Source organism: Panthera tigris, chromosome A2 (genome assembly GCF_018350195.1).
Source record: "Panthera tigris isolate Pti1 chromosome A2, P.tigris_Pti1_mat1.1, whole genome shotgun sequence".
Lineage (NCBI taxonomy): Eukaryota > Metazoa > Chordata > Mammalia > Carnivora > Felidae > Panthera > Panthera tigris.
In genome coordinates this window covers 54,536,154-54,549,530 of record NC_056661.1, presented here as the reverse complement: position 1 = coordinate 54,549,530, position 13,377 = coordinate 54,536,154, and the positions used below count along the sequence as shown (strand labels likewise).

At 43.2% G+C, this 13,377-nt stretch overlaps 1 protein-coding gene across 2 annotated transcripts in view; it reads left to right on the top strand.

Annotated features, from left to right (window-relative positions):
- The window catches only part of FGD5 (FYVE, RhoGEF and PH domain containing 5), a 121,622-nt gene extending 120,560 nt beyond the window's left edge, over positions 1–1,062 (top strand). For both annotated transcript variants that reach the window (XM_042979567.1, XM_042979566.1), the window contains exons 20-21: positions 455–609; positions 965–1,062. In XM_042979567.1, the coding sequence (XP_042835501.1) occupies positions 455–609; positions 965–1,001 (192 nt within the window). In that variant the 3' untranslated portion in view covers positions 1,002–1,062. The remainder of the gene's footprint in view (positions 1–454; positions 610–964) is intronic.
- Positions 1,063–13,377: the final 12,315 nt, after the last annotated feature.

Here is a 13,377-nt window from a genome sequence, read left to right as displayed (position 1 = left end):
ATCGAAAGTACTAACGGAAAACAGAGTCACTGACTATTCAAGTCAGCCTGAAGAACGCAGTGTTAGAAGGTGGTCATGAGTCCAAGTTCTGGCTCAGCCCCTTACTAAACTGTGTAATTAATCTTGGGGAGTTATTTACCTTCTCTGAGCCTCAGTTTCCTCTTGGAACAGGAGTGACACCTTCTTGTGAAAGATTCGGCATGATAATGTAAAGATGAAAATGCCTGGGCCCTAATAGGCTGTCACAGAATGTTAAGTTTCTTTCCCTCCTCGTGATTGGTCCTGGCAGGATCAGGGGTAAAGAGTATGTGTGTGGCTGGTCTAGAGTTGCCAAAGCATGCCCTACACAGAAGAGCGCATCGTGCATCTTAAATCAGAGGTAACGGTAAATGCTAAGCAGTTGACTGTGTGTTGTGTGGTGTTTACTATCAGTTTTCCCTTTTGCCCTCTGCAGGACACAGTGGCCATGGAGAGTATGCCCCTGCTCGGTTTCACCATTGCCCCAGAAAAGGAAGAGGGCAGCAGTGAAGTAGGACCTATTTTTCACCTCTACCACAAGAAAACCCTATTTTATAGCTTCAAAGCAGAGGATACCAATTCAGCTCAGAGGTACCCAAATAACTATCCTTGCCTCTCCCTCTGGAAGGAAACAAGTTGCTACCCAGGGCTTTGGATGCTCTCTGCTCCAGCCATCCTGTTCCATCAAATCCCTTTGGGCCACAGCAATGGAACTATCTGTTCCTGATCATGAGATTTTTTTAAGATTATCATGATTCGTTCATACAGGCATGCATTGATTCAGCAAGCCTTTACACTGTGTTCCAGACCATTTGCTAAATGCTAGGCAACAAATATGAATATGACCTCCGGTAATAGTCACCTAGTCCACCTAGTCACATAAAGGTTCTGTGACCAGAGTCGCAGAGCCATGACACCTAAATGTTCCCTCTCCTCTGTTTTACAGGTGGATCGAGGCCATGGAAGATGCAAGTGTGTTATAGCAGTTATCAAGCATGTGGACTCAGAATAAACTCTTAGGTTGATATGTGGACCCTTCTAGAAGTCGATCTGTGTCTCCACTCATTGGGGCTCACATCTGGATTCAGCGTGGAGCCTAATCCTTTTTTGCTGTAACCCCCTCTCTCACCTTCACAAGTGGAACCCTTAAGGAATATTTATGAACCGCTCCTTTTCTGTTCTCATGTCTTCCACCCACCCGACTCCACCCCAACCCAGCAGAAACTATTTCCCTACCCAGTAGTGAGTTCAAGTTTAGTAACATGAAGACATGGAAACAATAGAAAAAGTACGATGCAGTACTTAGAAATGCAGGCTTTTTAGTGGAAACAAGCTTTTACAATTTTTACTGGTGGTAAACATGATCACTTGTCATAGCATTGACATCAGTGCCTCAGGTGAAACGAGAAACAACTGGTGAATAACAGCTACCCTCCTCGAAAGCACTTTATTGTTTTATTGAGCTACAACCTTCAGTTTTATGTTTTCCAAGTGATTTACTTAAGTAAGTAGCAGATGGAGCCCCGTGGACTAATTTGCCACCAGTTCTCAACAAGAGTATGTACAAGTGATTTGTGCAAAACTGGCTGGACCTTGCCAAGTGGGCTGGTGAGCGACACTTGGCCTGGGGGGGGGGGGGCGGGTGGCCGGGCAGGGGGTCCTCCTCGCTGCGGAAGCCACACTGGACTGAATAAGATGGCAAGGATTTTCTCCTCCATTTGATCACACAACCTGTATACTGATATGACTTAATAAAGGAAGGACCCCCTCCTTCCCGGGGTGGTCCTCACACTACACCAGTGCTGGAAGCTCAGCTGCTGGCAGACCCAGCCCCCACCCTGTAGGTCGCTGCAAGCCTCTGAAGAGATAGGGTCTGCTTTAATTTATTGTGTGCCTTCCTGTGTCTACCCAACATGAGCTGACAGCGTTGTGTCTATAAGAACCTGTGCTTGTTTTCACCACGGCTATCCTCCAGCTATCCTTCGGCTGTACTACCGAAGAGAAAGAGATAGGAAGAGAAAAAAGATACAGTCACAAGGTGAATTAGTGGACTTGACCGGTGGCTCTGGACACAGTGAGGGAGCACAGAAGTAGTGGCTTGAAGAGACTCTCTGGGCACCTGGGGCTCAGCCACCTCCTGCTGATGACCGCTGCTCATTTTGCTGGACAAATTTCTACATAAAGCAGAATGGGGGCAGGGCAGGTGGGATTCCTTGTTACTCTCATCGAAATAGAAAACAATCATATCATTTTCTGACGTCCTGTCCCCATCCTCCTGCTGCCCTGTTCCCTAAACAAAAAGGCATTTGCTGACAAACCTTTTGTAAAAAGTACCATCTCAAGGAGTTATTTACATTAAATATTTTCAGGGGAATTTTTTTTCCTAGTTTGCAACTTCTCTTTTAAAATGTTTGCATTAAACATCCAATTAATGATTCAAACTAAGTGATTAGACAGATCTTTTTATTAATTTTTGAGGGATCAATTCCAATGCAACCGTTTTCATCGTCATATTTCAGTGGGCCTTCTAGAGCCTCTGAGCCTTTGAAAAGTACAGCAAGACTTCGGCACCAGGTAGTGGGAGCTTCCGCAGTCTGCTGTGTGTCACTGGCCATTGTCAGTGTCTGAGCTCCGGGCAGAATTATGCATCTGGAAGTCATCCGAAGGCCTCTTGTACCATATGACATCCTATTTCTGATGCTCTATAAACAAGAGGTAATAGGGCTTTTATTTCTCAGTGAGTAGTTACTCTAATAAAAACCACCTGGGTTATACAGAAAACCTACTGAATTGGTTTTATAAAAGAAAGTGTCAGGGGACACCAAGCTCCTCTACAGCTCAGTGTGACTGGGCAAGGACCCACTTGGTTTGCCTGCCACTTGCTTTTACTTGTCTTTCCCATGGTTCTTTGATTTCAGCTGATTTCTACTGGCCTATTTTGCTTGTCGTTCCTTCCCTGACTTTTTCTTTGTCCAGCCCATTTTACAGGTTCATGGGGCCTCCTCCTTTCCACTGGGCCGGGAGGCTGGAGAAATGGCCAGCTTTGATGCCATGGCCACACTGCCTGAGGCCCCCATGGTATGTGCTTTGCCCCCTGCTCCCTGCTCCCAGAACAGCCCCTCTGCCGTGTGCCTCCTGCAAAGGCTGTGTTTCGAGGGAGGAAGCCGTTCTGCACCAGGCTATAGGCCAGAAATAAGAGCGTGCAGGGCTTGGGCAACTCACTCGCTTCAGTAGCTCCGAGCCTCGGTGTCTTACCAGTCACACGGACACTATTACAGTTTTCCAAAGAGTTCAGGGACAAAGCACAAACCAAACGCTCAAGAAAGCGGACTGGAAACCATAAACCCGTGGGGAAGGGCATGCGTTGTACAAAGTGAAATAAGTCATGGGCCCTGCTCTGTGACACTACAAGATGAAGACAATATGCAGAAAAAGACCTTCCTTCTTACCCATGAAAATGGCAAGAAAGAGAAACCAGGACTGAGCAGGGCCTGACGCAGGCAGGCTGGGCCCCTTTGGTCACCACCCCCCCCATTTGTTTTGAATGACCTCTCCCTGAATTCTTCATACATGGGTCAAAAAAACACACAGACCTTTACAGGGTTGGCCTCTGCCTGCTTCTGGGAATCAAATTTTATGAAACTGGAGTTGCACTGAAAGCAGGCACTTACTTTCTAGCAGCTTCCCACCTTCCCTGCAATGTTTTTCCAGCCTGGATTTGTCTTAGTAAGTAGGTAGAATTCTTGTTCATGATTACTAATACAAAGCCCACTAGAAACAAAGTGTCCAGGGACATTGGTTGAGTTCCTGGCTCCTGGTAATAATTCTTTCACATATCAGAAGTAGGCTTTGAATTGTGGTCAGGCTGACAGATCAGCTGACCACTCATTCTCCCTTGGATGCAGCCTGGACCCATGTGTGGGTGTGGACCGAGGGCAGCCTTTGGGTGTATGCCACGGGGCCAGTGCCAAGGACACCGACAGCCCTGCTACCACCACTGCAGGGTAACAAGGTCAGAGTTTTTTCCTCATCCAGCCCAGCCTTCTGTTCAACTGTGTAAATGTCATCACTAAACACTGAAGCCCTAAATGGGGACTGAGGCCACCTGGGCTAGGAGTGGTAGGACCAAGCTGGAGCCCGAGCTTGTTCGGCTACAAGACAGTCAACAACATGCTTGTACATTCTGTTAGTTCATTCAGCCTGTGCTTTGTGACTTCTATAATTGTGGCAGTTTTTGTGCTTGCACACATTGACAGTCAGTTGAGAGGACAGAGGTATCCACACTAAGAAGTCTGTTTTCAACAGCAGGTGAGAAGAAACCAACATCAAATTGGTTTAAACATCTAGGAAATTAACTCTACAAGAGGAAGTCCAAAAGCAGGGCACTTTGAGGATTAGACAGTGTCCCTAAGAACCAAGCTCTTTGGGTTTCTCTAATCTGTTGTCCAGTATCAGCCCGATTCCAGGGCTGGTTCTCCAGAGACTGATCAGTGACTGCCACTGATGGCTGGGTTACAGGTTTCCCTGTTCATGGGCACCAGGGAGGCGGGGCTCATGTTCCTGCACTAGCTTTTTCTTAGAAGAACCCAGCAGGCCTTCCATGCCTTTCAAGGTCCACACTTACGCCTGCCCTTTCCTGAGCTACTTACAGGGACAGACCTGTCAGCTGGGGGCTGAGGGGAGGATGGCTGCTGAGGATCCACCCATAAAGTCCACCCTTTGGATGACATCTTTTGGAAAGAAGAGTGTAGTTTGGATTAGTATAATGCAAAGGCTGTGCAGGGCCATGGAGCAAGTTCTCTTCCTTACACAGAGAATCTGGTGGTGGTTGTATAGGAAAGGGCATCCTGTGTTGACACAACAGAATGACAACAGGCCTCATTCTCTTGATGGTCTTTCATGGGTACCGTTACAATAGAGCAGGAGTAGAAATGCAGCATTTCCACAAGAGTGAAAGAGAGGCTCATAGAAAATAAAATCCGTGTTAAGAAAGAATGAGAAAAAAAAAAAAAGTACCGTGAACAAGTTTTTTGGCCTTGTTTTTTTTAACTGTAGGAGTGGGTTATGAAATCGATGGCATTGGGTCACACCCAGCTCCCTTCTCCCAGCCCCGCCCCCCCCCCCCCCGCCCCCACTAGGCACACTGAAGACAGCACAGGAGAACACAGCAGGGCATATCTATCATCCTTAAAGACTATCTTATGACATTGTGGTTTCAGTCATGTATGTGCATACACATCATATTACTGATTGCTGATGTAAAATGTATTTATACTTACAGATTACAGTCAACAATTTTTTTAAACCACTAGCCTAAAAGTGTCAGGAGCACAAAGTTGCAGTTAGACATATAATGAACCAAAAGACACATATTCAAATGTAAGGTCGTTGCCAGTTTTAGTTTTTGAATGCTTCAAAAATATTACAAGAAGGGGGAAGGTATAAAATTCATGGTAAACCTACAGAAATAGTTTTGATCAGGAAATGGATATGGTAGCAATTAAGGTACCATATACCTGTAAGTAAAGTAACATGCCTCTTATTGGTATATGTAAATTATAATAATTATCCATCAGCTAAGAGTTGCAAATATTATAGAACTTTAGAATAGTTCTATATGCCAGGGGCTCCCAAAGCTTATGTTCAACAGTGACTACTACTTTGGTTTATTATGTAAAGATTACCCACTCAAGTGAGAACTGCCCTAAATGACCTCAAGTTCTCTTCAAAATTAGGACCTCACCTTCAAAAGTGCAATTCACATTCTCTCCAAAGGTGGACTCAGGGAAAGTAAGGAAGGATTTGGCTATATTTCTAATGTGTTCACCAACAGCTGTATCCAACAGCTGTATCCAAAAACTGGTCTTGTGGTAAAGCATAAGGCAATAAGCCTATATGTTCCTAAGAACTCCTTTTAAGTAACAGATATGAGAAGGAAATGAGAATTTAAAAGAATTGCCATCTCCAGTAAATCTGTGGCCCTTCAAATCCAGTGCCCTGTACTTGACAACCCCTAACAATACCACACTAGAATTCATGAATGTGTAATGGAGCTGCCCTGCTGTGAGGAACATACATGAAAAAATAAATTACCTCTTGATAGCTACAGTAATTGGCTATACCCCAAAGCATGAGACTTGATTATTCCAACATGTATAATTATGGAAGTTATTACAGGCATAAAATTAGACAGCTCTTTTTAAAATACAGCTATAATACCACTCAGTGTGACCCTGAATCTTTTTTTATGGGACAAGGTGGAAAATGACCATTAGTTTTCACAGTAGCAATTTGACTAATTTCTCTTAAATCTCAACCTTTCACCTACTCAATAAAGATCTTCCATTTTTACAATTATCAAGATATCACTGTCATCCTGTGAGTCCATCCCTTGCTACCTAGGACCAGAAACATCCTCTCCGGACAAAAATCCGTGAAGAAGATGGCCTTTTAAACAACATTTCTTAAAAAGCTTTCCTTTTTCCAGATAAGTCCCTTGACATTATTAAGCTTTCTTTGTGAAAAATCTTTAAGAGAATAATCTTTTTCCTATTTAGGGAAGCTATGGGGATAAAACTTCTAATAGAGAATACAACATAGTGTTTCTTGACAGGTTCTCTCTTTGGGGGAAAAATCACGATAGAACATTTGCTAAATACCATATCTCAAAATTTTAAATACATTTAACATACTGCATTAAACATCTCAAGTTTCTTGTGTTTAGTTCAGGGCTTCACCCAAGAGTTTTGAGCTTTGAGGTTCAGCAGGCTTCATGAATGCCTCAGTTTACCACTTGTAACAGTGCTTCCATATTCTTCCTTCCACACTTACCCACCCTGGCAGATAGGGTGGCCTCAACTGACCTAGGAGCCAACAGACTCATGAATTGGATCTCATCTAAAGTGCCACAATCAGTTAATGGCAAGTCTGGAACATGCCAAGACATCCAGGGTACACCGTACTCTGCCAGCACCTCTCCTCCTCAGCTGAAAGATGATTGATGGTCAGTTATCCTGGAAACTGACTCCGCTGATTGAAACTCTGATATGCAGTTGACTAATATTGACTTTCCTAATACAGAGAAATGCTGATTACCTGTCATAACCAAAACATCTATGAACAAATCAAATTTGTTCAACAAACCTGGAGCCTCAAGAATACATTATGATATTTACTTCCAGGATTAATTAGCTGGAAAGAAAGGTTAGTATAATCGGGGTTGTGTTTCTTGGTACTAGATATTTTTGGTTGACTGCTGGAAGAGGAAGAGCAAGAGCTGAATGTTGTACATATAGGAGAATGCTGAGGGACTTTGGAACCCTGTAATATTCAGGTGCTATTTTAACAGTGACACCAGACTGGGCACAGTATTAAGCACTAGAGACATGGTTATTTACTTTCAGGAGCTAACCACCTGAGAAGTCAGGTACAAAAACTCTAATTCTCTGTCCTGGAAGCATGAGAAGGATAACACTGTGGTGGAATGGATAACAGAGAATGGATTGTGCCTGAGGCAGATTAGGAAATAGTTGGGAGGTGGGGGGGAGGTGAATGGACAAAGGAGGACTTGCCTCACAGAGATGGGCATCAGAGACGCCCCTGGAGGCAGGGAGCAGAATGAGTAAGGTGTGTGAGAATGAGTAGGATACCATGTGGCATATTCAGGAAATGGGAGAGTGCAGAACTATACAGTGAATTATACAGGGAGGAAATCACAAAAACAGATGAAACAAGAAGGGCTGTTTGTGACCAGTTCATTCAGAGCCATTGCACCTATCCTATAGTTTCTAGATGGGGTAGAGGGGTCTTTCAGATGCTTTAAAATGGAGGATGAAACAGCTGTGTTAGAAAGACCACTCTGGTCTTCCCACGTTAGATGGAGTCTATTCTGTCAAAGATGGCCGCTGTAATAGATGCCCTCCTGCGTGTTCTTACAATGGGATTTGATACTCCTCCCATCAAGGAGTGGAGTGCACATCCCTTCTCCTTGAACCTGGGCAGACCCGTGTGATGGCTCAAGGAGTAGCAGAGGAAGTGACTTCTATAAAAAGCTACTTTGTTCTCTTGTGCACTCCTGGAATGCATCCGCCATGCTATGAGGAAGCCCAGGACACATAGAGAGGTCACATGTCAGGGTTCACACTGCCAACCAGCATCAATCTCTAGACAGACTAGGAAGCCTTTCAGATGACTTTAGCTCCAGCCACTTTCTGACTGCAACTATAAGAGGCCTCAGGAGAGAACCTCCTATCTGAGCCCCCCAGAACTGCAAGATAGTAATTTAAGAAAGTGGTTTTTAAGCCCTTGAGTTTGGATGTGACTAGTTATGCAGTGATAACCAGGAAACATGCATTTCTTGGCTCCTTTCTAAAACCTACTAGGACAGTAAATGAGTAAAAAGATGTAACCTAAAGGACAAAGAAAATGCAAGAAAAGGCAGAGAGTATCAAAATAGTCAACTCATTTTTGGAAGTCACATGCATGGATAGTGGCAGCTGACTTAGCAGAGGAGAAAACAAATACCAAAGTGCCTGCAGGGAGGGACCCCAGTGAGACATAAGGGCTGGCCCTCTGGAGAGGCTTGGGAATTTGAAGGCACAGGTGTCTGGGAAGGCTAGAGTGGGAGTAACAAGAGCATCAGCTGAAAGTCTCTGTAAGCAGTCATGAGACCCTCAAATACCCTAATACCACTGAATAGAGACAAATGACTCTGCTTCCCCACCCTGGCAGGAGACAGTAAATTTATGCTCTGGAAAAATGAGAACTACAAAAGGAACATGCCTCCACCTGCAACACACACACACACACAACACACTGCATTCAATCTGTAGACATGGGCTTCTGTCTCCTGCCTGCCAAATTCCCTTTCCATGACAGATTAAAATGTATTCCTTCTATTGAACAAACAGAAGGAATCAAAATTCTGAGTTCAGGTGTTTTTATTGGAAGACTACCCTTGAATGATGCTCTAATCTGTAAGGGGCTGAAAAGACTCACTGTGAAGGACTTTCAGTGGCCCTGGCTCAGCTTAGATTTTTATCTGATTGGTCAAAGGTCCCAAACTAGTTCTGAGACCCAGAACCATGTTTAAAAGAGGATGCTTGGCTTGCATAGTTTAAAAACAATTTGCAAATTGCCAGTATTGGAAAGTCAAGAGATTTCATTTACAAATCTGGATTTCTGGCTTCTCTCAAAAAACCCATCTTTGGCTGCATTGCAGGTGCTGATAAGGGGCCACCCCTTCAAGTCCAGTGAGCTCTCCGGGTGTCACTATGACCATTTACTGTACTAATGGAGGTTTACCTCAGCTTACTGACCTCCTTTAGAATACCTGCCAGACCCAACCCCCACTGTCCCCACCTTAGGCATCGAAGTTTTCACTTCAGCCCTAAGCAATGAAGAGCCATTAAAGAACTTTATTAATAGAAGAGCACTAGAAATGGCTGTTACAGAACAGGCAGTGGAAGAAAAGGAGGGAGTAAGAGAGGGAGGCTGGGTGGGAGGGGGCAGCTGGAGACTGGTTTGGAAGGTTAAGAAACCCTGACACTGGGACAGAAATAATACCTAAACTAGAGAACAGTGGAGGAGGGGCCAAATGTGAGGACAGAACCAAAAGGATTTATGGATACCCAGTCTTGACAATGTACCCAGAGCCTCCCCAAGGCCAGAAACCTCATAGCAGCATCCTATCTCTCCCCAAGGTGAAGGGCAGGATCCAAAGCAAAGCACAGAAGGGAACCGCTTTTCCAAGACTTTTGGCTTTGAGTTGCATTTTCTGGCCTGTAGTGAAGAGGCTGTAGGGGTGAAATAATCTCTCTCCTTTTTCTAAGTTTATTTATTTCGGGGGGGGGGGGTGCGGCGGATGACGGAGAGAGAGAATCCCAAGCAGGCTCTGCACGGTCATGGTGGAGCACGATACATGACTCGCACCCATGAATTGTTGAGATCGTGACCTGGGCCAAAATCAACTCAGCTGCTTAACTGACTGAGCCACCCAGGTGCCCCTAAAATAATCTCTTCTTTAAGAAACTCAAGGAATGCCACTGTTTAGACTTAGACCCAAGTGATTAATTCTTGTGGTGGTGCTGGGCTTGTAAAGAACTCCCAAGCCTCAAGATTGAGAGTTTCTAATCAGGCAAACTTAAAAAACATTCTTCCAAGCAATCCACATTCTAAAACAGGGGACCAAGGGCAAGTGCACTTTCCTAAGATAATCTAATTTTCTGTCATGCTCCAAGATATTTGAGCCAAACACAACTTTGAAATAACACCTCTTCAAGGCCCAGGAAGCCTCAGGATAGAAACTAAAGGGGCAAAACTCCCAGTGAAAGCTGTTCTGGAGAGGCTCAGGAACTCACTTGCAGTGTCCCTGTTTTCCAGTCTCCCCAGTCCACCACAGGGTCACTCACTTTTCTCTTTCTGGGAAAAAACAAGAGCCCTGTATACAGAATCTGAGACCTCTCCAAGTAGCCTTCTATTGTGACAGAGCTTGACTTTGACAGATCATGGTGGTGGGGTGAAGACGGTTTTCTTCTCAAAGTCCTCAAGGACAGAAGAGAAGAAATAAGCAGAAATAACTTATGAATAAATGTTCCACCACTTGCTAATCATGTGACTTTGGGGAAGTCATGCTCCCCTTTAAGGCCTCAGCCTCTTCAGCTATAAAAACAAGACAATACCATTCACTTCACAAAGTTATTCTGAAGATTAAACAGGATAATGTGTGAGTATAAGGAACATGCAATCTGGTATTCATTGATTACATCTGTTTAGATTCCACATTCTTAAAAAAGACCAATAAGAATTATGAGGTTTAAAAGTTTATTTTATAAACATGTCATAATTATATAAATAACAAACAGAAGTTTCATAAATTAGTACACACAGTAACAGAGAATAAGCTTTAACAGAAAAGTTGGCACAAAGATGTAAGTACTTATGAAGGTGATTATTAAGCCTTCTCAGTCTGAAATAAAAAGGAAAATCATCATTTACACTACCACAATAGCAGTATCCTTACAAGTTAAAAAAAAAATCTTTGCTTAATAGTAACTTGAAGGGATGAGCACTGGGTGTTGTATGGAAACCAATTTGGCAATAAACTTCATATATTGAAAAAAAAATAGTAACTTGAAAAATTAAGCACATCTACAACTACTGTTTAACCAAAATTTCGTTTTGACATTTATCATTTAAATGCAAATCTCAAATAACCCAGCTTAGCAAAAAAATGTTGACTCTGGGCTACGTACAAAACGAAACTGCATAGTATAGTTCCTGCTCTCAAGAAGCTCACGGACAAGTTACGTAATGATTGACTAAAGAACATACTAGTTAGTTAAGTGGTGTGAAAAAACGACCTGCTCAGTGGTACAGAGAGGGCAGTGGAAGGAATACCTGGGTCTTACAGCACTGTGTAAGGAGCCAACAGTCCCAGGCCCACATCCCAGCTCAGGTAAGTCACCAAACTTTGTTTTCACTGAGTTCATCTTAAAAGCAAGATCATAACAGGGACACCTGGGTAGCTCAGTCAGTTAAGCATCTGACTTTGCCACAGGCAACGATCTCATGGTTCATGGGTTCACACGTGGGGCTCTGTGCTGACAGCTCAGAGCCTGGAGCCTGCTTCAGATTCTGTCTCCTTCTCTCTCTGCCCCTCCCTGCTCATGCTCTGCCTCTCAAAAATAAAGAAGCATTAAAAAAATTTTAAACAAACAAAAAGCAAGATGGCAATATGAATACTGTTCACTATATACTGTTGCTGGGAAAAGCACTGATTTAGTAAATGCCAACTTCATACAAACTCTTTACTAGGTACTGTGTTAAGGGCTGAGATAAGAGGGATAAGACACATTTTGATACAGGGCTTACAGTCTGGGTAGTTGCCAAGATGCTACACACACAACAGCTAGGTACTGCCAGACAGACCATCACTCCTGTCAAGACCCCTTCAGTCGTGATCAATCGTTTTTTTAAAAAAGCTGCATGTCAAAAAGTGAAACAAAAAGTTCTGTCTTGTTATTTTTGCCACACATTTTTGGAATTAGATCAGTGGTTCAGGCCAGTAGGTACAGAATTCTATGTGATGCAAAAAAAAAAAAAAAAAAAAATTCTATGTGATATTCAGAAGTGCCGATGCCAGGCCCCACCCAAAGCTTACTGCTTCACAATCACTGAGGGCTTGGCAGCTCTGAAGTACACCCCCAGCCAAGAACCCTTGAAAGGCATATAAAACAATATAAAATCACTGTTAATGCAAATGTGGATACTTATTAATAGACAGTCAAAAAAACATACAGTATAACATAGAAGTAATATAGTACAACTTGAATATTTTTTGTGATTAAAGCCACTTAAAACACTAAAAGGCGTTCTAGTGAAAACACAATGGAGCAAAAAAAAATGGCACTATGGCAGCACTGACCTCAGCTTGCAGAGGCCTGTTACCTGCATATATTGTTTGCAATCTGTGCAGGTGTACATCTGTTTTAAGGGGAAGAAAAAGTGCTCGAGATTATGAACCCTTTCTATACACTTTTAATATTAAACAACTAGCTTTTAATTTTTTTTAATGTTTATTTATTTTTGAGAGAGAGAGAGACAGAGCATGAACAGGGGAGGGGCAGAGAAAGAGGGAGACACAGGCTGTGAGATCATGACCTGAGCTGAAGTCAGATGCTTAACCGACTGAGCCACCCAGGCGCCCCTAAACAACTAGCTTTTAAGTGAACATTTACTGAATGCTATTACCAACAGGCCGAACTGATGCAGCATGGTTTTATAGCATAAGCCTTAAGGTCAAAGGACTAGGTAAGAGTCCTAGCTTCCCTTATTGCACCCGTAACATCTGGCAGGTTGCTTACCTTACCTGGCCCTCAGTTCCTTCACCTCAGTAAAATAACTGTGCTTGTTCACAGTACTGCTGGGTATTAAGTGAAGAAAATTAGAAAATTATAGGCCATTATAGAAACAGTAATGATTGTTTAGTATTTACCTCAAAACTAGTGCAACTGTAATATGCTTGCAAAAACAAACAAAAAAACCCCAAAACTCAACTGATGTGTGAATTTTTACACAGTATCTAAAAGCATTATTTAACATTAAAAAATCAATTTTTGCAAGTACACAATTATAAAAGCAGTTCATGTTTATAAGGATTTACCATCAAAATAGCATGTTGCCATACCCACATCACTTGACCCGCCTCTCCTGTAAAATCTTCCTGACAGAGGACTGGCAGTTCCTGAGTTCCTGAGGCCCCTTCCAGTTTCAGGGTCTGTGTGATTCACCAGGACATTAGAAACTTAACTCCCTTCCCCACTTACTTCTTTTTGAGTTGAGAACATGGGAGAAGAAAAA